At 37.8% G+C, this 27453-nt stretch overlaps 1 protein-coding gene across 1 annotated transcript in view; it reads left to right on the top strand.

The window, feature by feature from the left end:
- LOC138742518 (probable cation-transporting ATPase 13A4) overlaps positions 1 to 27453 on the top strand; it is a 55690-nt gene that overhangs the window by 26247 nt on the left and 1990 nt on the right. Inside the window, exons 16-23 of the mRNA XM_069897021.1 lie at positions 546 to 588; positions 1503 to 1612; positions 7967 to 8063; positions 9082 to 9154; positions 20212 to 20386; positions 23252 to 23457; positions 25354 to 25442; positions 26657 to 26737. Coding sequence (XP_069753122.1) covers positions 546 to 588; positions 1503 to 1612; positions 7967 to 8063; positions 9082 to 9154; positions 20212 to 20386; positions 23252 to 23457; positions 25354 to 25442; positions 26657 to 26737 — 874 coding nt within the window. The remainder of the gene's footprint in view (positions 1 to 545; positions 589 to 1502; positions 1613 to 7966; positions 8064 to 9081; positions 9155 to 20211; positions 20387 to 23251; positions 23458 to 25353; positions 25443 to 26656; positions 26738 to 27453) is intronic.

The following is a 27453-nucleotide window of genomic DNA, read 5'->3' as shown; positions in this document are numbered from 1 at the left end:
CCTTATGAGGTCAAATTATTTCTTAAATAATTTAAAAAATATTGATTTCATTACTGGATATGAGGAATGTTTATACCATCATATTTGTCTCTGGGATATGCTTTCTATAACCTGACTGATTTCAGAATGATTCTTTGAATTTTATCTCCATGTAGAGATGTGAGACCTTAGTCCATGTTCATAGTTAGGATTTTTTAAAATGGCCATTAATATTTAAATGTACAATTTTGGATCAGTGTTGATACCCAAAAAAAGAGAATGTTTTACCATTTTCAAAACGTGTCCTGAATTTATTTGGAAAGTTTATTTATAAAAAAAAAAAAAAAAAAAAAAATCTGCAGATTAGGGCAGTGCACAAAAGTGAAGGAGAAGCTCAGTAGGTCACACAGCAACCAAAGGAAGAGTAAAAGCAGCTCAGGCCTTTGGTTGCTGCATGACCTGCTGAGTTTCTCCAGTAATTTTACATACTATAAATTGGATTTCTATGAATGATGGGCTCACTCTACTGGGAAGTAAACTGCTGATTAATGTTTTTTACTTTCCAGTTATTATGTGGGGATGTGTGGAGATGGTGCAAATGACTGTGGGGTAAGTTTAGCTGGAAATCAGCAGTTTCCTGTTCATATTTTTTTCATCCTGAAATTAGGCTACTCATGTTATTTATAAATATTTATATTTAGCAAGCTCTCAGTTTTTTTTTTCTGGAGTTAAATTATGCAAAGAGGATATCTGGAAAATGAGAATTGATTATAATGAAGGAGACTAGAACAGAAGTTGCATTAATTTCACAATATGTATATATTTCCAGCATTTTGATCTTCCAGCTCCTAATCTTAGAAATGAAATTAAATTGTGGTAATTCTTTTACTAAATAAAACTGGAATTGAGGTTTTCAACAACAATCAAGGGTTATCTTAATGCTCAAACCTTGAAGGGCTCAAGCCCAAATTTTTGGTTGTGTATCTTTATCTTTGCTCTATAAAGTACACCATTTGACCTGCTGAGTTTCTCTAGCTTTGTGTTTTTACTACAATCATGGTGTCTGCAGACTTTCATTTTTTACTAGCTGTGGAATTGGCCAGTATGTGATCAGCTTTGGCCTATGATGCATTTTACACTTTTTAAAATGTGGCTGATCTACATTTGAAATGAGGATTCGTGTTAGATTTCTGTGAAATACTAGGACAGCATGTTCTGTTTTGGTCATGACCACCTTCTGTGACTTTACTATACAGAGGCAGAAAATACCGGAAATACAGTGATGAGGGAAACAGTGTTAATGATTCAATTTGATGATTGGAAATAGGAATAAATGGTTCCTCAAAAAAATTGATTCCAGCATTTGCAGCATTTTGTTTTTTTTTCTTCATTGATATAGTTTGAATGTAATTTCAGATAAAAATCACCAAAGCTGCAATTTAAAAGAAATCTTGAAAAGTTTGTACAGTGAACAGTGAAAGCATGATCTAATTTGTATAAAGGCAACGTGTTTGTATTCCTAGGCTTTGAAGACAGCCCATGCAGGGATTTCACTGTCAGAACATGAAGCCTCTGTAGCTTCACCATTTACTTCAAAAATACCAAACATTGACTGTGTTCCACTTCTCATCAAGTAGGTCGACATTTATTTATTCAATCTCTAAAACAGTTGTGAGAACTCTCAGTTGGTCACAGTGATTTACTGTGAGATTATACTTAATTGTTTATTCTGTCAGTATGTTCATGTGAAATCCAAGTATTATGAGATAATCATTAAAAGATGATTTTGGCCAATGTGCTCACATTCTGTAAATCACTAAAATAAAGTTCTGGAACTGAATAAATACAGTTAGTTGACAGCACATCCATTGGAGCGCTTACACCCCTAACGTCGAAGTACTCGAGATGGCAGAGGTCGACAGCATCGAGTCCACGCTGCTGAAGACCCAGCTGCGCTGGATGGGTCACGTCTCCAGAATGGAGGACCATCGCCTTCCCAAGATCGTGTTATATGGCGAGCTCTCCACTGGCCACCGTGACAGAGGTGCACCAAAGAAAAGGTACAAGGACTGCCTAAAGAAATCTCTTGGTGCCTGCCACATTGACCACCGCCAGTGGGCTGATAACGCCTCAAACCGTGCATCTTGGCGCCTCACAGTTTGGCGGGCAGCAACCTCCTTTGAAGAAGACCGCAAAGCCCACCTCACTGACAAAAGGCAAAGGAGGAAAAACCCAACACCCAACCCCAACCAACCAATTTTCCCTTGCAACCGCTGCAATCGTGTCTGCCTGTCCCGCATCGAACTTGTCAGCCACAAACGAGCCTGCAGCTGACGTGGACTTTTTACCCCCTCCATAAATCTTCGTCTGCGAAGCCAAGCCAAAGAAAACAAGGAATAAATATTGGTTAAGATGCTTATCAATTACTAGCATTCCAAAACACTTATGAAGCAATACAAAGTTGTGACATATTGAATACAGGAAATAAAGGATATGGTTTGGGACAAGCTGCCTAGTCTTTAAATGTGGAATTTTTACAATATTGTATGAACAAGAAGCACATTTTATTTGTGATGCTTTGATAGTGAAGAAATTAATCTGCACCTTTTTTATAACAACATTGTCGTCACATCTGAAATATTCAGAACCGTGCTAAATCTTTTTGAGCAATTGCCTTCAATGTATGAGGTGATCACGTTACTCAGTTAATTGCCCAAAAAAAAGGCCATTGTGCGAATTTACGTTAATGGGTTGGCATAGCGGTTAGCACAACACCTTTACAGTGCTAGCGATCGGGACCAGGGTCCGATCCCACGCTGTCCTAAAAAAAATAAAATAAAAAAACATTTGTAAGTTCTTCCCATGTCTGTATGTGTTTGGGGGCTCTAGTTTTCCCACTGTTGAAAAACGAGCAGGGGTGTAGATTAATTGGGTGGCATGGACTCGTGAGCCAAAATGGTCTGTTGCAATGCTGCATGTCTAAATAAATAATTTTTTTTAAAAATGCTGTGCGGCAGGATTGATCATTACCAATCACTTTTTTTCCAACAAAATGATTAATTGTATCTTTACTACCCCATATTGAGTAGAGTATGTGATCAACAACAAACTGCATTGTTGTTTAGTTGCACATACTGGTACTTGCTTATTAGTTTTTTAGCAGGTGTACACTGTAATTTGTACTAATCAAAGATTGAAGAATCAATATTGAGCCATGCAGTCTAGATGAGAAAGGGTTAATTAAATGTAATACTATATTCAGAAACTAAAATGGAACAAAACTTTTGCAAGAAGACTAAAAGAGACGGAAATAAAACAAACTTTTTGTTATGCATCTTAAATAATAATAAAAATCCAAATGAATAAAACTTCAAAATTGCCAACCTGAATGTGCTAGGATTCGCATCCTTCCATCCTGTTTAAGCAATCAGTTTGACACCATGCACGTGCCTTGACTTTCTCTGACCCATTTATGAAGCAACATCCACAACTTGGATGAGACCCTTTTTATCTCTATCTAAATATCCTTTCCCGAGCATAAAAATTGGAGCTGATACTCCAGTGCTGTAACAATAGGGTGCGAAATTGTTGTGGGTGCTGGTTTTCAGTTATCAAACCAAGTTCCCATCTGCTTTCTCAGGTGAAGGTAGAAGATGGCACAAGATCATTTTGGGGAATAAAAAAAGGGATTAGTTCCCTATATTTTGACCAATCTTCACCCCTTAGTTAACACTGCTAACATAAAGTGACCTGTTGTTTGTAGGAACTAGCTATGCAAAAATTGGTCACAGCATTTTTTCGTAATGCTAGGTGGTAATACTTGAAAAGTATTTTATTGGGTGGAAGCACTTTAGAGTATGTCAAGCTTGCAAAATAGGTTGTACGTTATGAAAGCCTTTCTGTTTTCCTGTGGAAAAAAAAAAGTAGCACACATACCACGCATACATCTGAATGCCAATTTGGCAGTGCAGTGAAATTTATGGAAGACCAGAGCCATGTTGAAAGACATTTCCTGAATACTATGATGAATTGCTGTCCCAATTTCACTGGCACTATTAACCTCAATATTATTCTTCTCATTTGTATGACTTGGAACATCTCCTTTCTCCTGTGATACAGCTGGCACAATCGACAAATTTAAACAGTTTTTTTAGGATTTTCCAAAGAACTGAACTCGCTGCTCAGTATGGTTCTGTTTGTACGATCATAAATTGGCAGAATACCAAAACATGTTCTACTTTGAGAACTTTCATACCAATATGTTTGCAATTACCCCTTATTGGTGTGGAATCCCACCAATGTGTTGAACTTTATCATCATCTTGCACTGTGAATCATGCATATTGGAAAATCTTTGGAAGATATTGCTGATCACAATTGCAGCAATTGATGGTTTTTTTCCATCCTCCAAAATGTACTGGGGGTTGTAAGTCAATTGGGTGGCACAAAGCTCGTGGGCTGAAAGGACCTGATACCATGCTGTATGTTAAATTATATTAAAAAAAAAAAAAATTCTGGAGAATTCTGAAAGAATAAATAAGGAGATTTAGAATTCAGCATATATTGTTAATATCATTTGTTGATTTAATTATTACATTTGCTTCAAATACTACTTGAGCAAGCTTTTAAGGAAAAATTATTCTAATCTCAAAGACCTATTGATTCTAATTGTTGCAGGCAATACATTTCCTTAAATATTGTTAATCATTTAAAGCATTTCTTTCATTTCCCCCCCCACCACCCCCCCCCCCCCCCAAATATGATGCTTTGAAGGTTTAGTGATACCATGGTAATGCTGTTTTTCTAATAGTATAGTCTTTGTGTGTATGGCTGGCCCGCCTCCTTGCTGACTAACCCTGAGAGTCCCCCCTTGGAATACCCTAATAAAGTCCCTCCTCCAGTACGAACCCTGGAATTGGGCCAGCAACATGAGTGCATGTTCAGTCTTATGAGAATAAAAGCCTGTTGTTTGGCTACTTCAGTCTTTTGAAGTTATTGACAGTGAATCAATTTTATTCCCATAAATATTTTTATCACAGTGGACAAATTGCTAAGACTGGACAATTCGCAATTGCCCAAAACCCTAAACTGAATAAAGCTCTAGCTACACTGTTTCAATGACTTTCTGCAACCTCCGCTCAAGTCGTGGGATCAGACAGCAACAAGCTAAGTCTACTACGATTGTGGGTCAGGCATTACGCCTACATCGTAATCAGGAGCTGCACTATGTACGAAGAGGCAATAAACAAGTTCCAAAACCAGTACAGGTCTAGGACAAATGAAGTCTACACAAGACATCTCCTGGACTCTCGCAAGCAATAACCTGGTGAGCCCCTTGAAGAATACTTTCAGGTCCTACACGAACTTGGGTGAGCCTGTGGCTGCAGGGACGTTATTGCAGATGCCTTTACAGATGAGCTCGTCCTGGCCAAGGAAACAATGTGATCAGGATGTGAAAAGAGGGGACACTACACAGAAGTTTGTAAGTCCAGACCTTCTCATTTCACTAGCAGTGTCTGGCCAGTGTCACTTCTGGCATCACTTCCACCCAAAGCAACAGTACCTTGTGCATCTTAGCCAGTGTCACTTCCACACCCCCAAACAACAGCAGCATATGTGTGCCAAGGAGACTGCCATCTTACCGGTCTGGATTGTGGGTGCCACCTTACCAGCCTAGGTCAGACAGTGACTCAGACAACAAGCTAGTACTGGCATCTATTACTCAACCAGGATAGCCCTCATCAGCTCGCCCATTCGATGATGGAAGTGGAGGTAAATGATCGCTTAATGAACTGAATGTTTGATAGCTGGAGCACGGAGAGTTTTATACACTCTGATACCATGCAGAACTATTCTCTTGTGGTGGATCCGGTGAGTTTCAAAATCTCTATGGCCTCCAAAACCCACTCGGCAGAGATCTGTCACTACTATATAGTGATACTGACTACGTGACACGAAGTATAAAAGCTTTAAGCTGTTTTTAATGCCTCAGCTCTGCGCGCCAGTGATACTGGGGTTGGGCTTCCAGTGCCATCTCAAGAACGTCACTATGAAGTTCGATGGGCCTCATCCTCCCCTCAGTCTGCAACCACCAGTTTTAAAACCGCCTTCCCTCTGCAAGTGCCCAAGCAGCAAACCGTGATCTGCCAACTGCACATGAACTGTGGGCTGTCCACCATCGGATCTCTCCCCCGCCCCTGTTCGTCAATATCACCCCCAACTATAAGCCTTGCACTGACCTGGGAATCTCAACAAGGTCCAGATGCCCTGTACGAGGGTAAATTCACCAGCACGCGGTCCGACCGACTCCATGCCCTCCATAGCCCATGCCTCCCCAGGGTCACCAGCCTTTTTCACTTTTTCAAAGCCCAAAACCTTCCCTACTCCATTGACGATGTCAGGATGCTGACCAGTAACTCCCGAGTCTGTGCTGAGTGCAAACCACTCTTCTACTGGCCCAACAAGTCACACTTGATCAAGGACACCTGCCCCTTTGAATGCCTGAGCATGGATTTCAAGGGGCTCTTGCCCTCCTCGAACCAAAACATGTACTTCCTCAATATCATTGATAAGTTCCCATTTGCCGTCCTCTTCCTGGACATGTCCATGGCCACAGTCATAAAGACACTGTGCAACATCTTTACTCTATTTGGGTACCCGAGCCACATCTACAGCGACCGGGTGTCTTCCTTCATATGCGATGAGTTGCGTCAGTACCTGTTGGCATGGGGCATCGCCACTGGTAGAATCACCAGTTACAAGCCCAAGGGGAATAGCCAGATAGAAAGGGAGAACCCCACTGTTTGGAAGGCAGTCCTTCTAGCCCTGAAATCAAAAGGCCTGTCCATTTCCCATTGGCAAGAGGTCCTTCCTGAGGTGCTCCATGTGATTAGATCCCTCCTACACCACATGACCGAATATTTTCCTTCCCCGGGACCAGTCCTTCTCCACAGGCATAGGCAATACCATAAGACTGACCCACTGGTCGAGAAGGTCAATCTCCTCTATGACAATCCCCAATATGCCTACGTGGTGTACACAGATGGGCTTGAGGACACTGTCTCCGTCCGAGACCTGGTGTGCGACTGATCACCCAGTGAGCTCTACCACCAGATCAACCACTACAATACCCGGTGCCCCACCCCAGTTTCCGGACATGCAAACTTCCATCACGCATCGCATTGCCCAGGCAGCTGAGCCTCAGCCGGCACCACGGTGGTCCCAGAGACAGAAAAGACCACCAGACCAGCTGAATTTGTTTCCACTTCACTCCACCCCGCTGGACTTCCTTTTAAAAGAAGGGTTAAATGTGGTGAAACCACATTAATGCTATGTATTCTATTTGTACTGTCTCTGTGTATGGCTGGTCTGCCTCCTTTCTGACTAATTCTGTGAGTCCTCCCTTTGGAATTCCCTAACAAAGGTGGTTATGCCCAAGTCCCTCCTCCAGTGTGAACTCTGGAATTGGGCCAGCAACATGAATGCACGTTCAGTCTTATGGGAATAAAAGCCTGTTGTCTGGCAACCTCCAGTCTTTTGGCGTTATTGATAGTATATCAGAAGGTATTGTCCAGACACCACAGTGCTAGCTGCTTCCTAAAGTTGGATGTTGTGCATCATTCTGGGTTAAATGTATTCATGTCTTGATTTAAAAAAAAACCCAATTAATATAAAGGAAAATGGAATGGCAAATGTTTCCACAATAGGTACTGTTGAAACCTGTCCACAGTGGTGAAATGGATTTCATTGTTTTTGTTTTGTTTGTTGGAGTTGCTCGTGGGATTTACATGACATAGTAATTGCCAGGCAGAAAATTATTATTATTGTATAATTCAAGAATGTTACTGAGGAATATCAGCTTCCTCTGTAAAGATATGGAAGATAGGAGTGTTTAAACAGTTTATAAGGATTAATAGTGGGATTCATTAGATATATACATTTTTTTAAACCGTTCAGTGATAAATGTTTTTATTTTCTTTCTCCAACAGGGAGGGAAGGGCAGCACTGGTCACCTCATTTTGCATATTTCAGTATATGGCTATCTACAGCATGATCCAGTATCTTGGGGTTTTGTGTCTGTATTGGGTATGAGTAATTATTTCTATTTTTTTAATAGAGAAGAAATGAGAATCATGTCGCTATTAATTTCACTCAACCAAGTCGTCATCTAATTCTGTGGATTCAGAGCTCCATTTGTAACATATATCAAAATATTCAGATACAAAAACTGAATTAAAGAATAACAAATTTGTTATTCTAAATCCTGCTAATTACCTGACTCTAAAAAGAAACAAAAACCAAGAAATCTGAATCCACTTATTTAAAATTATTTCATTGACTTTAATTTATCTTAAATTCTATGATATGTTCTTTCTAATGAAGAGTCTATTTATTAAAATGCATGTGTTTCACAAGATAAATTTTAAATAATTTCAAATTTTACGGGTTCACTTTGATTTTTTTTTCATGAGAATGTAAACTCGTGCTATTTTTAAGGTTGTCAGTTTGCTTAATGATCCCATTTTTATCTGTACATTTAGTACTTGAATCTTTACAGATTAGTTATTCAAGGCAAGATCCATTTCTGTTTTCCCTTGGGAACCATATGTCTATAATTACAATATAATCAGACTGGTTGGATATTAATCAATAGCTAAAGCCAAGACTGATTTTCTTTCTTGAAGCAAGAATACTAGGATTGGCTACCTAGTAAAAGCTAATTAATGAAGGGCATCAGCAAGAATCAGATGAAGCACCTTCCTAAACTTCAAAGTTCGTAATTCTTATTGAATGATGAACCCAGACTGATCCTTGCAATTTCACAACCCTATCCGCCTCATGAAAGCTTCAAATGAGCTGAAGTATTATTTTGGCAGCTGAAACAAGCTACTCACATGCCAATTCAATGTGATATAGAAAATGTAATTTATATTATTTTTAACATGGTCCTGTCTGTTAATATTCCTTCCCTGCACTGACAACCACTTTTCAATTGCATTGTTTGCAGACTCCAGTCTAACATTAGCTATGACATAGTAAGTTGCTTATGTTAATTTGTATCAACATGTATATGCATTAAATTATATTTTTCATTTCATTTTAGGAAGCAAATTCTTTTGGGAACTATCAGTTTTTGTTTGAGGATTTAGGTATTACAACAATGATTGGTATCACAAGTAAGTATTTTTCAACATTGCCAGTATTTAAATAAGTCAATGGTGCATAGCAAATGTCAGATTTACAAGAGAAAGAAAAATTTTTTTTACTATTTTACTATTTTGTTTTTTGATTTTCACACTCGTGTAAATTCAAATATTCAATCTCTTCCAACACCAGTAAACATCCAGAGTCTGTTTTCTATCCCCACATCTTTCCCACCCCCCTTTTTTTGAATATTTTATTTTTAAAATTTTCATCCACAATGTAGTCAATTACAAAGTAAATGAATACATCAAACGATAATCATGCATATATACATACATACACACATATTGTGTTTAATCCCCCTCGCTCTAAAGGTCCCTGAAAAAGGAAGTGGGAAATAAAAAGGAGCTGTAATAAATATAGAAAAAAGAAACAAAACAAGAATTACCCCAGAAGTACTTTTATTCCTTTGTATCTGCCCAAACTACAAATCTCCTCCAATAATTAAAATCTGAGTTACCCATACTATTCTTCTTTGGCTTGGCTTCACGGATGAAGATTTATGGAGGGGTAATGTCCACGTCAGCTGCAGGCTCGTTTGTGGTTGACAAGTCTGATGCGGGACAGGCAGACACGGTTGCAGGGGAAAATTGGTTGGTTGGGGTTGGGTGTTGGGTTTTTCCTCCTTTGTCTTTTGTCAGTGAGGTGGGCTCTGCGGTCTTCAAAGGAGGTTGCTGCCCGCCGAACTGTGAGGTGCCAAGATGCACGGTTTGAGGCGATATCAGCCCACTGGCGGTGGTCAATGTGGCAGGCTCCAAGAGATTTCTTTAGGCAGTCCTTGTACCTCTTCTTTGGTGCACCTCTGTCACGGTGACCAGTGGAGAGCTCGCCATATAACACGATCTTGGGAAGGCGATGGACCTCCATTTTGGAGACGTGACCTGCCCAGCGCAGTTGGATCTTCAGCAGCGTGGATTCGATGCTGTCAGCCTCTGCCATCTCAAGTACTTTGATGTTAGGGATGAAGTCGCTCCAATAAATGCTGAGGATGGAGTGGAGACAATGCTGGTGGAAGCATTCTAGGAGCCGTAGGTGATGCCGTAGAGGACCCTTGATTCGGAGCCAAACAGGAGTGTGGGTATGACAACGGCTTGTATATGCTAATCTTTGTGAGGTTTGTCAGTTGGTTGTTTTTCCAGACTCTTTTGTGTAATCTTCCAAAGTCTCTATTTGCCTTGGCGAGTCTGTTGTCTATCTCGTTGTCGATCCTTGCATCCGATGAAATGGTGCAGCCGAGATAGGTAAACTGGTTGACCGTTTTGAGTTTTGTGTGCCCGATGGAGATGTAGTCATGGTGGGGAGCTGGCTGATGGAGGACCTCAGTTTTCTTCAGGTTGACTTCCAGGCCAAACATTTTGGCAGTTTCCGCGAAACAGGACGTCAAGCGCTGAAGAGCTGGCTCTGAATGGGCAACTAAAGCGGCATCGTCTGCAAAGAGTAGTTCACGGACAAGTTGCTCTTGTGTCTTGGTGTGAGCTTGCAGGCGCCTCAGATTGATACATTATTAGTAATGTTTAAATATACACAGCACCATCCCCCTCTATTATCTAGGATGCAGCATCTGCCACAAAAAAAAGCACATAATCAGAAGCTTCCAGACCCTGACACCCTTAGCTCCAGGGCATCCATATCTTTTATCAATGTATCAACCTTAATAATCAAATTACACCAACCAATTAAATAAACACATCTCATTCCCTTGGTTCATTAAGAGGTAATGTCTCCACAAATCCTGCTGATTGTTTACAATCTGTAAATAAATAAATAGATAGAATATTTCTTGTTGCCATCAGGAAATGAGGTCTTCAATGTGGCTGGGTAACAAAGTATAAACTTGTATTCTTTTTTTCCCAAGTGGTCTTCTTAGTTGGATTGAACTCCCTTTTTCTAGTGAGCAATTATGTATTAATATTTGGGTAGAAGAGAAAAAAGATTATGTATTTTGTGTAGATAACAATAAAAGGGATCTTGAATCTAGATTGACAATATAAATCCCTTTGAATATCTGCTTGTGAAATGGCACTTTTTAATGTCCATATGTAAATTTATTTTTGGTATTTTTTACATGTATAGTATGTAGACATAAAGTAGCAAAATGTGTCAACAGAATAGGTTTGGATAACATTTCTACCAAATAGCAACAACAACTTCATTACAGTTGATCAAATTAAAATGCAGGCAATTATAAGTCTCACCTGTTAATACATGTATCAGGAAAGGTTGACTGGGTCTTTTGAAAAATGTAGAGGAAGACCTAATGGAGATTTTTAAAATGATGAATAGTTTTGATGGTATAGTTTGATGGTAATGCATCAAAACCATTCATAATTTTAATGGGAATAGACACAAAATAATAACCAAGAAAACCGACAGAATTAAGAAGAAATTTCGGTACCCAAAGAGTGGTGAAAACATAATTCACTACTACAGATTGCATGAATAAAGTAAATCAAATGTTTAAAGTAGTCTGGGGAGGTTCCAAGTTCCCATCTTCAATTGTCATCCAATTGCTTTGTGTCTCAGCAAAGAAAAATCATGCTCAAACATGAATGTGCCTGATAAAAGGCACATTAGTTTCAAGGCTTCTCCTTTCTAGCAGATTTTAAAGAGTTCATAATCAAGGTAACTGGAGCAGATTGGGCAGATGACCTTGGTGAGATTTGTTTCACAGAAAAAAATTGTACTTATAAATTCAAGAATACTTAATTTACTGCTTCTGGTCTGTTCACAGTGAGTCACTAAATACCTTCTGACTGAATGTTTGAGGAATGCAATGCAGCTAAATAATGAATCCCCCTTCTCTCTTACTTTCCCCCCCCCCACCCAACTCCAATTTCCAAACCAGGCCCACATCACATTAGGTACTACAAAAGAAAATAAATAGCATTTCGAGATTAACCAGGTTGTTTCTGACCCTTTACCTTTGAGAAGCAAGTTACATATCAAGTAGTGCTGCTGTCTCATTACTTCATGAGCTGGGCTCACTTTGGACCTCTGAAGGAATTTGCACATTCTCGCTCTAATGGCACAGGATTCTACCAGGTTCTCCAGTTGAATGAAATGTCTTCTGGAAATTACTCCCAGTGTGGTTTGAGTGACAGGAGAATCAGGGTAATTAATGTTGTGTTGTAATAATTACTTTATTTTTCATTTTTCTTTAAATGTAATTTTTTCTGTTTTATTCATGTGATAAAATCTTTAAATAAAGTTTTAAAAAAGAGAATCAGGGTAAAGTTGGTGGGCTATTTTATTGAAGGAATATATATGAATAAAATTGATAAGAATGCTCTGAGAACTGGATCAGACTCATTGGGTTAAATGGCATTGTTCTGCATTTTAAAAGAATATGACAAAGTTGGAAATAATGAAATACGGTCTGTACAAGGGAATTGTGCCGTATGGTTCATCCTCCTAAACCATTTTCCCACTTGCAGAAGCAATTTTTAGTGATTTGGAAATCAAGGGATTTAGAATTGGTCAAGAAGAGCAGAAGATTAATTTGCAGATGATGTTTTAATCTGTTTGATTGAACCTGAAACTTTACAAAAGTTGTATATTAATTTGGAAGATGGGAACATTTCAGGATATAAAATAAATTGGGATAAAGGTGAAATTATGCCATTAACGGAAGGAGATTATACTCAGTGCCAAAGGGATACTCAGTTTAAATGGCCAAAAGATGGTATTAAATATTTAGGGATTTGTAGGGATAATAATTTGAAGAATCTATATCAATTTAACTATTTGCCATTACTTAAAAATGTTGAGGAAGATTTTAAAAACTGGATTAATTTATCTATAACTTTAGTAGGAAGAGTTGATTTATAAAGATGAATATATTCCCAAGAATACAAATATCTTTTCCAAACATTACCTATTTTAATACATCAAATTTAAAAAAAAAAAGAATTGAATATTTGTATAAGGAAATTCTTCTGGAAAGGTAAAATGTTAAGAGTTCCTATAGAGAAGTTAACATGGACATATGAATTGGGAGGCTTACAACTTCCTAATTTCAAAAATTATTATCATGCAATGCAAATGAAACTACTTGCATCTTTTTTCGAAAGAGAAGACAAATCAGCATGAATAAAATTGGAGAGAGAAAATCAGAAGTATTTATATCTGTGGGATGCAAGATTGATATTTGGAGAAAAAGCAACACCATTGTTGAAACATCTGATTGATATGTGGAATAAAAATAAATCATGAAATTGGTGCAAGAGGATATTAATCACCTCAGATGCTTTTGACTCAAAATTCCCTTGTATTTTTTTCAAAAGACAATCAATTTTTAGATATTTGGTTTCAAAAGGGGATTGTAAATGTTGAAGACTGCTATGAAAGAGGTCAGTTCATGATATTTGAACAATTGAAAAGTAAATATAGAATACCTCAAAATACTCTCTTTTGTTACTTTCAGTTGAGAGCATATTTTAGATAGGTTAGGACCAACCATGTTGCTCCCTGCCTGTAGTGAAGTAGAATTTTTTATTAGAAGAGGAATTGTTAAGAAATTTACTTCTGCATTATATTTTTTATTGAAATCAGGAACTCCTAAATGTGGAGTCCACAAGTTTAGTCAGAAGTGGGAATTAAGTTTAATTGTTACATTTGATGAGTGAGGTTAGGATGATCTTTGTTGACTTATTATTAATGTAAAATATATACAGGTACTAGTTCAGTATAATTTCCTACATAAGTTATATCTTACACCACAAAAATTGAATAGGTGGAAATCAGATTTATCAGATCAATGATTGAGATGTAAAGAACTAAGAACTTTTTTTTTAACATTCAACTTGGTCCTGTTCCAAGGTAAGACCTTTTTGTTTGGAATTGGCAACTTTTTGGAACAAGTTACAGGTGTCTATTTCTGCAAAATCCAGATTTATTTTTATTAGGAAATGTTGAAGGAACAATACATAAATTAGTTATCAATATACCAATTAAGAGTTTGTTAGAATTGCATTAGCAGTGGCAAGAAAATGTATTGCAATCAGTCATGGATTTGAGTATGGCACGGTGGAATGCAGAAATTCAGAGTTGTATCCCTTTAGAAAAATTACATACATATTTAAGAAATAAATATGCTGTGTTTCTACAAATTTTGCACTCGTATACCCAATTATTAGGTTTAAATTTATAAATTTGTGCTTTCTGTACCTCTGAACGCATATGAAATCTAGAATGTATTAAAAGATATTGATAAAGTAGGTGTGTGGAAGATATTCCTCTGTGCAATCCTGAAAGTCTTTCCTTTTTCTATATAACTATATTTTATTTTTTAACATTAATTATTCTGAGGGTGAGGGTGGTGGATTTGGGACAGGGAGGTTTTTGGATGCAAGGATCGACAATGAGATAGACAACAGACTCGCCAAGGCAAATAGCGCCTTTGGAAGATTACACAAAAGAGTCTGGAAAAACAACCAACTGAAAAACCTCAAAGATTAGCGTGTACAGAGCCGTTGTCATTCCCACACTCCTGTTCGGCTCTGAATCATGGGTCCTTTACCGGCATCACCTACGGCTCCTAGAATGCTTTCACCAGCGTTGTCTCCGCTCCATCCTCAACGTTCATTGAAGCGACTTCATCTCCAACATTGAAGTACTCGAGATGGCAGAGGCCGACAGCATCGAATCCACGCTGCTGAAGATCCAACTGCGCTGGGTAGGTCACGTCTCCAGAATGGAGGACCATAGCCTTCCCAAGATCGTGTTATATGGCGAGCTCTCCACTGGCCACCGAGACAGAGGCGCATCAAAAAGGTACAAGGACTGCCTAAAGAAATCTCTTGGTGCCTGCCACATTGACCACCGCCAGTGGGCTGATCTCGCCTCAAACCGTGCATCTTGGCGCCTGACAGTTCGGCGGGCAGCAACCTCCTTTGAAGAAGACCGCAGAGCCCACCTCACTGTCAAAAGACAAAGGAGGAAAAACCCAACACCCAACCCCAACCAACCAATTTTCCCTTGCAACCGTGTCTGTCTGTCCTGCATCAGACGAGCCTGCAGCTGACGTGGACATTACCCCTCCATAAATCTTCGTCTGCCAAGCCAAAGAAAGAAGATTTATATATATATATTCATATATATATTTATACATATATATATATTTATATATATATACATATTTATTCATATATATTTATTTATATATTTATATATATACATATTTATTCATATATATTTATTTATATATATATATATCTATTTATTTATATATTTATATTTATACATATATATATTTATACATATATATATTTATATAATATACATATTTATTTATTTATATATTTATTTATATATATATTCATATATTTATATATATTCATATATTTATATATATATATATATATATACATTTATCTATATATTTATATATATTTATATATATATATATTTATATATTTGTATATATTTATATTTATTTATATATATATGAATGTAGTTTTACATTGCTATTTGTTTCTACTTTGTATGAATCTGATCGTATATTTGAAAAATTTTAGGTAAAATATTTAAAAAAAAAAAAAAATTCCCACTTTCCCTTCAAACTATTTTATCAATATCCCCCATGAACACCCAGATAATCAAAGGTTTCATTTTAATTAGGCCCATTTGGCCTTTCATGCATGAGGGTGAGGCAGAAGGAAGTAATAATTGAATCGAATTGGCCAAGTGAAAGGATGTGCACTTCTAAGTTCACTTTACTTCTAGATGACTTCTGAACTGATCAATAAACTGAAACAAACACACAAGTACAGCAGGTCAAATTGCCTTTATGTAGCAAAGATAAAGATACATCACCAATGTTTCGGGCTTGAGCCCTTCATCAAGGTGTGGGGAAACATGAGAGATATCCAAACAAAAGGGGGGAGGGGGGGCATGATGGGTGGAGGGAGGAACGCAGGAAAGGGGGGAGGGGTCTAGGTTAGGTGGAGAGAGAAAGGAAGTAGGAACTGGAATAACTAGTTAAAGGGCGGGGGTGGGGAGGCAAGCTGATTAGTGGAATGCAGTGAACTCAATGTTCATGCCCTGGGGTTGGAGGGTGCCCAGATGAAAAATGAGGTGTTGTTCCTCCAATCTGCGGGTGGTCAGAGTGGGGTAGTGTGAAAGGCCATGGACAGACATGTGAGCTTGAGTGCAACTCAGATTGAAATGGTTGGCTAAGGGGAGGTCGCTTTTGTTGCGGATGGAGAACAAAGTGCTGGGCAAAATGATCTCCTAATCTGCAACTGGTCTCTCCGATGTAGAGAAGGCCACACAGGGTGCACTTCTATGGAAGTGCAGGTGAAGTACTGCTTCACCTGAAAGGTCTGTTTAGGACTTCAGACCGTGGAGAGGGAGAAGGTGAGGGTGCAGGTATTATAACTCCTGCAACCACAATAGAAGGTGCCAGGGGGGCAATGGGTGGGGAGGGAAGAGTACACAAGGGAATCACGGAGGGAGCAGTCACTATGGAAGGCTGAGAGGAGAGAAGAAGGAAAAATGTGTCTGGTGGTGGGGTCCTGTCGTAAGTACTGGAAATTCTGGCAGAAAATGTGTTGGAGGTAGTAGGTGAGGACAAAAGGGATTCTGCATTTGTTTCTAAGGTCAGGGGGGCTAGGGCAGATGAGCAGGGAATGGAGGAGATGCGGGTGAGGGCCAAGTTCATTGTGGTGGAGGAGAAGTCGTGTTTGTGGAAGAAGGCAGCACCACCTCCCCGTAGCCAACCATTTCAATTCTGAGTCACACTCAAGCTCACATGTCTGTCCATGGCCTTTCACACTACCCCACCCTGATCACTGCAGATTGGAGGAACTACACCTCACTTTTCATCTGGGCACCTTCCAACCCTAGGGCATGAATGTTGAATTCACTGCATTCCACTAATCAGCTTGCCTTTTTCCCCCTCCCAGCAACTAGTTATTCCAGTTCCTACTTCCTTTCTCTCTCCACGTAGCCTAGACTCCCCCTACCCCCCTTCCTGTGTTCCCTCTCACCATCCACCTTCCCCCTTTTGTTCGGACATCTTTCACGTTCCCCCACACCTTGATGAAGGGCTCAAGCCCAAAATGTTGATGTATCTTTACCTTTGCAACAAAAAGGCACTATTTGACCTGCTGAGTTTCTCCAACACTTGTGTGTTTTTTCACTTAACCACAGTTGCAACAGAATTCTGTGTTTTACCCCCAGAAAAAAAATTGAAATACTTTTTTTTAAATGATAGATACAGCTTCAAATTAGAGTAATAAATCCAAAAGTTTATGTGTAATTGCCTTTGCATTTTTTTTTGTTCAATTCCCATGATGTTATCACAGTTCTGCAGAACTTCAACTGAAAATTAATTCCTTGAATACTAATTTTCCAGGCTGATGCAACAACCTGGAAATGGCTGCTGTTATGGTTCGCTGTATTGACGCTATTTTCAATCACATGGTGCTGGAATAAAAGTGTAATGCAATCAAAGTCTGGGCTGATATTTTTTTGAATATTTTAAGATGTTTTCCATACATGTAATTTATAAACATTTAAATAAAACAGTAATGATTAAGTTTTTAAAAATTACAATGGTTACTCTGCCCTTATTCTCCTCTCCCTCCACCCCCCTCCTGCACAAAAACTATAAGAAAAATATAAATGATATATATAGTTCTATGAAATATAGAAAAGGAAGAAGAAAATGGATTGCTGGAAGGACTGGTTCACACATTGGGATCCCACTATATTTGTAAGGCAATTTTAGGGAAGATGAATTATACAGGTCTTGTTAGGTCTGCTTTGTTCATGAATGAGTGAGTCAGACACCAGACTGAGTCGAAATCAAGGTTCTTTGTTCTTTATTATCAGATTGTAACACTTGCAACTAACAGTGTTAGTTGGAGAAGGCGCATTCTGCCATTATCAGCAAGTGGTGTTTTTTATATACCTTAGGTATATATAGGTAGAGAAACTTGTCCGTGAACTACTCTTTGCAGATGATGCCGCTTTAGTTGCCCATTCAGAGCCAGCTCTTCAGCGCTTGACGTCCTGCTTTGCGGAAACTGCCAAAATGTTTGGCCTGGAAGTCAGCCTGAAGAAAACTGAGGTCCTCCATCAGCCAGCTCCCCACCATGACTACCAGCCCCCCCACATCTCCATCGGGCACACAAAACTCAAAACGGTCAACCAGTTTACCTATCTCGGCTGCACCATTTCATCAGATGCAAGGATCGACAATGAGATAGACAACAGACTCGCCAAGGCAAATAGCGCCTTTGGAAGACTACACAAAAGAGTCTGGAAAAACAACCAACTGAAAAACCTCACAAAGATAAGCGTATACAGAGCCGTTGTCATACCCACACTCCTGTTCGGCTCCGAATCATGGGTCCTCTACCGGCACCACCTACGGCTCCTAGAACGCTTCCACCAGCGTTGTCTCCGCTCCATCCTCAACATCCATTGGAGCGCTCACACCCCTAACGTCGAGGTACTCGAGATGGCAGAGGTCGACAGCATCGAGTCCACGCTGCTGAAGATCCAGCTGCGCTGGATGGGTCACGTCTCCAGAATGGAGGACCATCGCCTTCCCAAGATCGTATTATATGGCGAGCTCTCCACTGGCCACCGTGACAGAGGTGCACCAAAGAAAAGGTACAAGGACTGCCTAAAGAAATCTCTTGGTGCCTGCCACATTGACCACCGCCAGTGGGCTGATAACGCCTCAAACCGTGCATCTTGGCGCCTCACAGTTTGGCGGGCAGCAGCCTCCTTTGAAGAAGACCGCAGAGCCCACCTCACTGACAAAAGGCAAAGGAGGAAAAACCCAACACCCAACCCCAACCAACCAATTTTCCCTTGCAACCACTGCAATCGTGTCTGCCTGTCCCGCATCGGACTGGTCAGCCACAAACGAGCCTGCAGCTGACGTGGACTTTTTACCCCCTCCATAAATCTTCGTCCGCGAAGCCAAGCCAAAGAGGGAAAGAGGATATGTACTTAGTAAATTATCATACCATGACATTGTCCAATGAATAAACTGTTGCTATCCTTCTCTGCTAGTTTCCTGCACATCAATTTGTCATCCCCACTCTTATCTTGAGAGTACAAGGTCACAACTGCATCTTGTTACGGCCCAGCACTGGGTGACTCCTTCTACATTCCCAGCTCATGATGTTTTTACCTAACAGTCTCAAGAGGCTAGAAGTACATTTTAACATATTTTCCCCTAAACTCTGCATATACAGGCTCCAAATTTGTAAAAAGTTAGCATTTTTATTTCTTAAATTGTATGTAATTTTCTCTAAAGGAATACACTTTGAATTTCTGCATTCCATCTCTCCATAACTAAATGTATGTCTGATTTCCAAGTCACTGCAATACATTTCCTTGCCACCTCTAAGGCTATTACAAATTTCATTTGGTATATTGATAACTTCAACTTTGGTCTTGTTCCTTCTACATTTTCAAATTAAAAATCAGTCTGGATTTTGTGGAAATACAGTGCCTGTAATTTGCTCTTAAAAAAAAAAAATTTAAAAATTCCCAAGTCCATCCAGAGACCTTACTTTAGAACATGATCATTCACCACATCTAAAACATTATTCTGATAAGGTTGATTTTATTCTATTCAATTTTTGCAGCGTTAAATATAATTTATGCAGGTAATTGCATCAAACAAATCTATTCTTTAAATTTATAATGTTTGTCACACAATTTTGATAAAGATCTGACTATCTTTTCTCATCAATTGTGATATTTAGATTTACCTCCCATTTCTGTCTAGATCTACGGACTCACTGTTTAATAGTTCTTGTAATAAAGGATACATTGCAGAAGTAAATTTCTATTTTTTTTAATATTCTTGAGAAAAACCGTATAGTCAGTTAGAATTCCTGAAGTTATAATGGTGATGGAGTGTATTTAAAAATATATATTTTGGAAGAGTATGATGTACATTTCAGATGATAGAGATTATTCATTTAATACAGGTGATATATTGGATGGGAGATTTTTTTGTTTACTTTTTTTTCTGCCAACTTCCTGTTTTATTGTATTTCAGTGAGTCTTAATCACGCATGTCCAGAGCTGGACCCCCATCAGCCACTTGGTCAGCTTATTTCACCACCTTTGCTGCTGTCAGTTTTTCTGAATGTCATTCTTAGCCTGGCTTTGCATGTGTTTGGATTTGTGATGGTCCAGCAACAGCCTTGGTACTCAGCCACAGATATTTACAGGTACATATAATAGTAAACCCTATTATCAAGTATTTGTAGCTGAAAAGCTTGGTTTTTGCCCCAGGGCTTCAGTTCACACTTGCCTCATCCCATTCCACTGGACAACAGTTTTTTTTTCCCCGAAAGGTTTGCTTCCTGAAAAAAAAATTGGGGATTATCATAGACAACTTCAAGCTGAACATAAAAGACAATTTCAGATTTTCTGTATCACTTAGGAAGTTGTAGAAACATTAAATTAACTTTTGTCGAATTTAGCATGTTTAATTGCATAATGACGCTGACACTTTGCGTTAGTTCAACTGACTTAAAAATGTTTTGCTGCTGATTTTCGTTTGTACTCAGCATCTGATGCCTCTCATGTGTAAGTGTCTGACAATGGTCAGCCAGCATTCATGGATTCCAAGTGCCCTGATATTGCTTTTCCATGGTCGTAATGTCCCGGTGAGACCTTTCACCATGGTCGTCACTGACTTCACCGAGATCAGCAGGGAAGACGTCCAAGACGAATGCAGAAAATGAATTTTCAATGACATGCTGCACTTCATGGTTTATATGTTTGAAGTCAACTTAATATATGACAGGAAATCACAAAAATAGTTTATATCTAAAAAAAAATTGTATGCGTTAGGAAGTTTTTAAGGTTCAGGAAACAAAATCTTCATCGTCCTGTTATCTTTCAAATATCTATATTTTTTTCCTATGTAACATCTTTGTCCATTTCTCACTTTTTCTTGTACTTTACAAGTCCTATAACCTAATCATTCTCTGGGTAAAATTTATGTTAAATTCACAAATGAATTTATTGATGATTCTCGCATACTTGTGGTTCATTTCTCTTGTTTGACTCATATTCAGAAATAATTTATGCACATGTGCCCAATCAAATATTTTAATTGTATTAAGAATATTCTGCCTCTTCACTTCCTCCAGTGTTTTTCTTTCCAGATACAGTTGAACTAGTCAGAGAATTGGATTATTGATCTGAAACACTTAGTTTCAGGAAATTTAAATAGGTAAATAAATCTTGAATTAAAAAATTAATCTGAACATCACACCACCAGATTGGTTCACTAATATCCTTCAGAGAAGGTGATCTGTTTCCTTATGTTGTCTATCTTGAGTGTGACTCCTGATCTACTACACAATTAGATGGCCTGGTTAAATTTCAGTTCAGTTTCATTTAGCAAAGTGTAAACAGTGCTAGTTTACAGAGGGACATTCCTGGTGAAAGGGGAGAAAATGAAGAACAATGGACTATTTAAACTTTTTCATTTGGAATAATGATAGAGTCTGATTTATTGCAAAATTTTTGCACCTTTTCCAGTGCCTCAATATACTTACTCTAATGTGGAAACCAAAAGCATTCATAGTTCTCCATGTGCAGTACCGCTTCCAGTTAAAAACAGGGAGTAACAATTTGCATTCATTTGAATAATAAGGCATTTAATGCTGGACACGCTGGAAGATCATAATAATTACAAATGTAACATGAACGATATAGTCTTGTTATATGTATTAATATGTGATATTTTTTACATTTGCTGGCAATATTTTGCTGGCAACATTTTAATCCATTGAATGAAAGATAAACAAAACTGAAAGGTTTGTGAAGCTTTCTGATATTTTCAATTGAAGTGATCAGCTCCAATTATGATAGTATAGACTTTCTCAGTTCTCCCTTCCATAAACAAGTTCTGCATAAATACATCCAGATTAATTAGTGAGAGTAAAAATTGTCTTTTGTAGTGGCACAACATAACTAAGAGAAAATTTATTGTATATTTTCCAGCTTGATTTTTTTTAAAAATTGTTTTCTATACCTACATATGGTGATCAACCAATGTCAGATTCCCACTGCACATATTATTTCCAAAGATCATTTGGACTGCTGCATTTAAAGCATTGTGTTTGTGTTCATTGTAGAGACATAATACCAGGAGGTGATGCTCTAATTCAATAGTCTTGTGTCAAGACTGTCCACACTACGTCTTCTCGGATCAAATGACACGAATCAAAACTAAAGTCTGATATCATTAAATTATCTTGTTTCTGAATCTTTTGGCTGCAGACTGTTCACAATGAACCAGGTGCTTAAGAAAGTGAATTAGGGTCACTCCCAATTTTTTCTCTTTCATTTGTTTGAACTGTTGTCTGCTTAGATCTTAGATTATACTTACCTCACGATATGAGTATCTACATTGATGAGTTCTCCCTTATCTACATTTTTCATATGAGGTCCAATCACTCCAGAGTATATCAACCATCGGCCTTTTTGCCTCTGTAGTGCAATTTGATGTCATCTGAAGACAGCAAATTATGTATTTATTATGTCTCTTCTGATTGCTTACTTATTCTAGTAACCAATTCAATAAATTGGATCAGGATAATGAAATGTGATCCCTCTTTCCTATTTCTTAAAGATTATTCCTAATAACTTCAGTGACTTCTAAACATTCATTTATACCAGTTGCAAAGTTACTTTCCATTAATAATCCCACTATTAGGCTAATTGGGAGTGATTTTGATAAAGCTAAAAGTTGAGTGGTAATGAATTAGTCATGACTTATACACCTTGCCACATGCTCTTTCTCTGAAACTGCATTTTTGAATAAAAGGGCCAAATATTCTTCTGACATTAATCCCATTCATATTGCGTAAACATACCAGTATACTGTACCAAATGTCATGTGGGACCTATCATTTTAGTGCTCTAAGATAAATGACATCTGGTATTAAAGCTCTTCCAACCTATTTCTAAAGGTTAAAGGGAAATGGATGATGTTGGTGGTTATTTTCACATTTGACAGAAATCTATTATCAGCAATATTATAGAATTTAAAAGTATTTAATATATTTTCTTTGCAGTGCTTGTAATTCTACAAATCTAATGAGTAATGAAGTAACAACAAATAACACCATGAATGCTGCTTCCATCTCCCGTGAATTGAATGACAATTACTATAAGAGTTATGAGAATACAACTCTGTACCTTCTTTCTGTTTTCAACTGCATAACATCAGCAATTGTGTACTGCAAAGGAAAACCCTATCGAAAACCAATCTATACTAACCGTAAGAAGCAATATTATTTTCCATTGACTGATTTATTTTGATTTAAAGGCGGATGCTTGATTTAATAATTGATTTGAGCATTCCTAACATAAGCTAATGATAACATATAGGTATTCAGTCAAATCTAGATTAGAATTTTTAGTTATGCCTCTTGAATGACCATTTATTTAAATTTGAGTTCTATTCGAGTGCATCATGTACCACCAAAAATGTGAAATGCAGCTCTCTTTCTGGATAATCTTATGGCAGCACAGATGAGGTGTTTGATGGGATTCGAGTAGAAGGAGTGAAATTGGAAAGTGTTCAACCCTGTCCATGTTCCAGAATCCTCAAATGAAAATATTTGGGGAGGGGCCAAATCTTATGATGCTTCAAATTCTGAGTATGCAAAGTATGTAGTTAAATACTAAAGGATTTATTCACATTGTTTAGTTGCTTCCCTCATGCTGATTTGGATCACTTCAATAGGATTAATTGAAAATAGTCCGCTGGAGCAAAAATGTGATCATTCCTCAATTATAGGAAAATTAATAAAACTGTTTAGCAGTTCTTGTGAGAAGTTCTGCTTATGGGAGGTCTGTCAAGATGTCATGGATTCTTATTTCCCATATGTCCAGGATTCCTCATCTCCTAATCTTAGAAAATACTTCTCAGAGCTAGAAATATGAAATCATCGCTCAGAAAAATAAGACTTCCACTGATGCTGGAAGTTTGAAGCCAAATAATACCGAATGTTATGTCTGAAATAAGGAATAAAAGCAGCATGGTTAACGTAGCAGTTAGCACAACACTATTACAGTACCAGCAATCTAGCTTCGAATTCGGCACAGTCTGAAGGGAGTTTGTACGTTCACCTCATGTCTGCGAAGGTTTCCTCCCCCACCCTCTTAAAAACTTACGAGGGTTGTATGTTAATTGGTGTATTTGCAGGACATGGAGTCATGAGCCAGAAGGACCTGTTACCACACAGTACGTCTTTTTTTCAATATTTTTATCAAATGCATGTTCCATAGGTACATAAAGTATTAGCAAATCTCATATAGCAATACAAATAGTACTGAAACCCTATATAAAAAAGAAAGATGAAAAGAAAAACACTATACTAAATATATAATTCAATCTCCTCTCTTCGGAGACTACTGACTAACATCAACAACTAATAATAAAAACAAGGAAGGTAAACATTGGGTTCAAAACCAAAGACTAGTTAATCTTACAAATTTTGAAATAATTAAAAGAAACCCATAAAGAAACAAAGTTTAGATTCATTTCAGTGGTGGAACATCTAATTTTTTTTTCCAAAGTCAGACATGCCATCATATTGGACAACCACTGATTGAGTGGGATGGACTCGTAATGTTTAATCTCTCCATCTCATGGAAATGGCTCTTCTTGTGATAAGGGAGGTGAGGGCAAATACATGGGATTGTGAGGCTGTCAGAATTAAAACAAATGGCCCACTTATTCTAAATAGAGCAATAAAAGGATTTGGAGTCAAATTAATATTAAGAATTAAAGACAAGGTACGAAATACTCCTTTCCAAAAATTGTAAAGAGAAGAACATAACCAAAGCATGTGATACAGTGAACCTTCTTCAGTTATACATTTAGCACACTGAGAAGAGAAATTAGAATAGAATTTAGCCAATTGAACTTTAGAGTAGAGAGTACTACCTTAAATTGTAATAATTAGTGATTAGAGAGGATGAATTCACTCATTCAGAATTGAATTCCATGTAGTTTCATAAAATGGCTGTTGAAAATCTTGTTCCCATAGCTTTTTAATTCTGTCCAGGGAACCATTCCTAGAATTTAAAAGCTATTTGTTTGTCTAAACTTGTGAACTTGTTTTTCATAATGATGGATTCACATGCACCCATTCCTCCTTTATTTCAGATATATTTATGATTCTCATTTTGGCTCAGCTCGGAACTTGTCTCTATTTCCTTTTTGGTGATCAAACTGCTGTATACAATGCACTTGGAGTAAGTATGGGTAGTTGTGAGTCTGACATTCAATTTCAGTGAAAATGCAAAGCAAATGTTGGAAGATTAGTCTTCTGTTTTATTTCCTCTCCTTTCTGCCATCAGTGAATTTTACTTCTATGAGTGGAATCATTATCCATTTTTTTATGCTCCAGTTTTCTGCTCTTTTCCTTCAGCCAGGTCACACTTAATTTTTGAAGTCAAGCAATTTTAAATTTAGACTTACTGCAATGGTAACAGGCCCTTCCAGCCCATGAACCCGTGTTGCCCAATTTCACCCAATTGACTACAACCCCGGTATGTTTTGAAGGAGGAAGGAATCCCACGCAGACACGGGGAGAATGTACAAACTCAGTGTCGGATTTGAATTCCGGACGCCAGCGCTGTAACAGTGTTGCGCTAACCGCTACACTGCCCAATTCTATATGATCTTGAGAACTTTCTGAAGGTTATTAAGTACATTTATTTACAGATACATTTAATGATTCTAAATGAATAACAAATACAAATATAGTCATACAAAAGAATATGATACAAAAAAATTAACTTTCTATTACCTGGAAGGCAATGATCCTATTCAAATGAATGAGATGAGCCACTTGTGCTTGACATGAACCTGAGGGTCCAGATATGTGGAGTAGGTGCTCTTTCGATTCAGGTCAATATGGAACTGATCTTGTAGTAAGGGACGGAGCAGGCAACGAATTATCAAAACTTTTCATTCTTTTGTGTTGCAAAGCTCAGCTGCTGAAGTAGGGAATGGGCTGATACATGAGAAAAATTCATAGTCAAAGTTAAATATAGTTTAGTCCAACAGATTCATGCATACAATTCATTTGCGAGGTTAAAGCAGGGTCATTACTGTAAAGACTCAGCTCAGAATCAAATTGGATGTTAAAGTTGCAAACAAACTGATAAGCTCTAAAATAATGTTCAGAACAAGAGATTGGGATTTGCCTCAGACCTTGAAGATAATGGCTTTCATGTCTCTATTGAATAATTGGAGAAGTTTGTTGCTAATCCAAGGCAGAGGGAAATGGGCAAGCAATCTATCAACGTATAGCCATATAATTTGAAAAATTAGCTAACATCCCCACAATTCCTTTGTTATTAAAAATAAAATTAGATTTATTAAATCACCATCAATCATTGAAATAGATAATCATTTAATGGCTTGTCTTAACAATTAATGTAAATGTAATTTTGTTTTTCAGCTTGTTTGCACCCCATTAAACTGGAGGTTTTACATTCTAGCTATGATTACTGTTCACTTCTTTGTTATAATGACCATTGAGGTAAGTTGAAGTACTATTCTTTTTTCTTTGGTGTTCTTAAGCCCATCAAGGAAGGCTAAGCAGGTTAGGTATTCTTTGGAATTTAGAAGAATGAGCAAAGAGCTTATTAAGACCAATACAATCCCAAGGGATATGACAGAGTCAATATTGAAATGTTTTCACTGGTGTGAGCGACTCAAACTAGGGGACATGCTTAATTTGGGCAGGTCATTTAAAACTAGGGTGCATAACAATTTCTTTTTGAGAGTGGTGAATCTCCAGAATTCTCTATCCCAAGAAGTTGGAGGGGGCTAGATCATAGAAGTATTTAAACTGGAGATGGATAAAGTTTCTGTATAGTCTTTTTTTGTACATTTTGTCACAATTTTGTAATATTTTCCATTATAAATTCTTGGTCCATGTAAACTGTCTATAGAACTTGTTTTATATGCTCATTCCATTGGTGGTACTTTAGCAACTTACTTTTGTAACTCCCCACTCCTCAGACTATACTGCAGACACACAACAATGTCCCACTAATTTGAACAGTATGCATTTTATGATACGTTATAAAAATTATCTGCATATAATTACTGTACATATTTTCTATCTAATTTGATCCTTGTCAGGTGGAAGTACTATGGAAGCTCCTGTCTATAATAGCTGGAATTACAACATGACGGGTTTTACATGTAGTTTCCATTATAAACATGCACATTGGAATTTGTAATTGGGAG

The sequence above is a fragment of the Narcine bancroftii genome, chromosome 9 (assembly GCF_036971445.1).
Source record: "Narcine bancroftii isolate sNarBan1 chromosome 9, sNarBan1.hap1, whole genome shotgun sequence".
Taxonomy (NCBI): domain Eukaryota; kingdom Metazoa; phylum Chordata; class Chondrichthyes; order Torpediniformes; family Narcinidae; genus Narcine; species Narcine bancroftii.
Note: the sequence above shows the minus strand (reverse complement) of the source record. Positions and strands in the feature narration are given on the sequence as shown.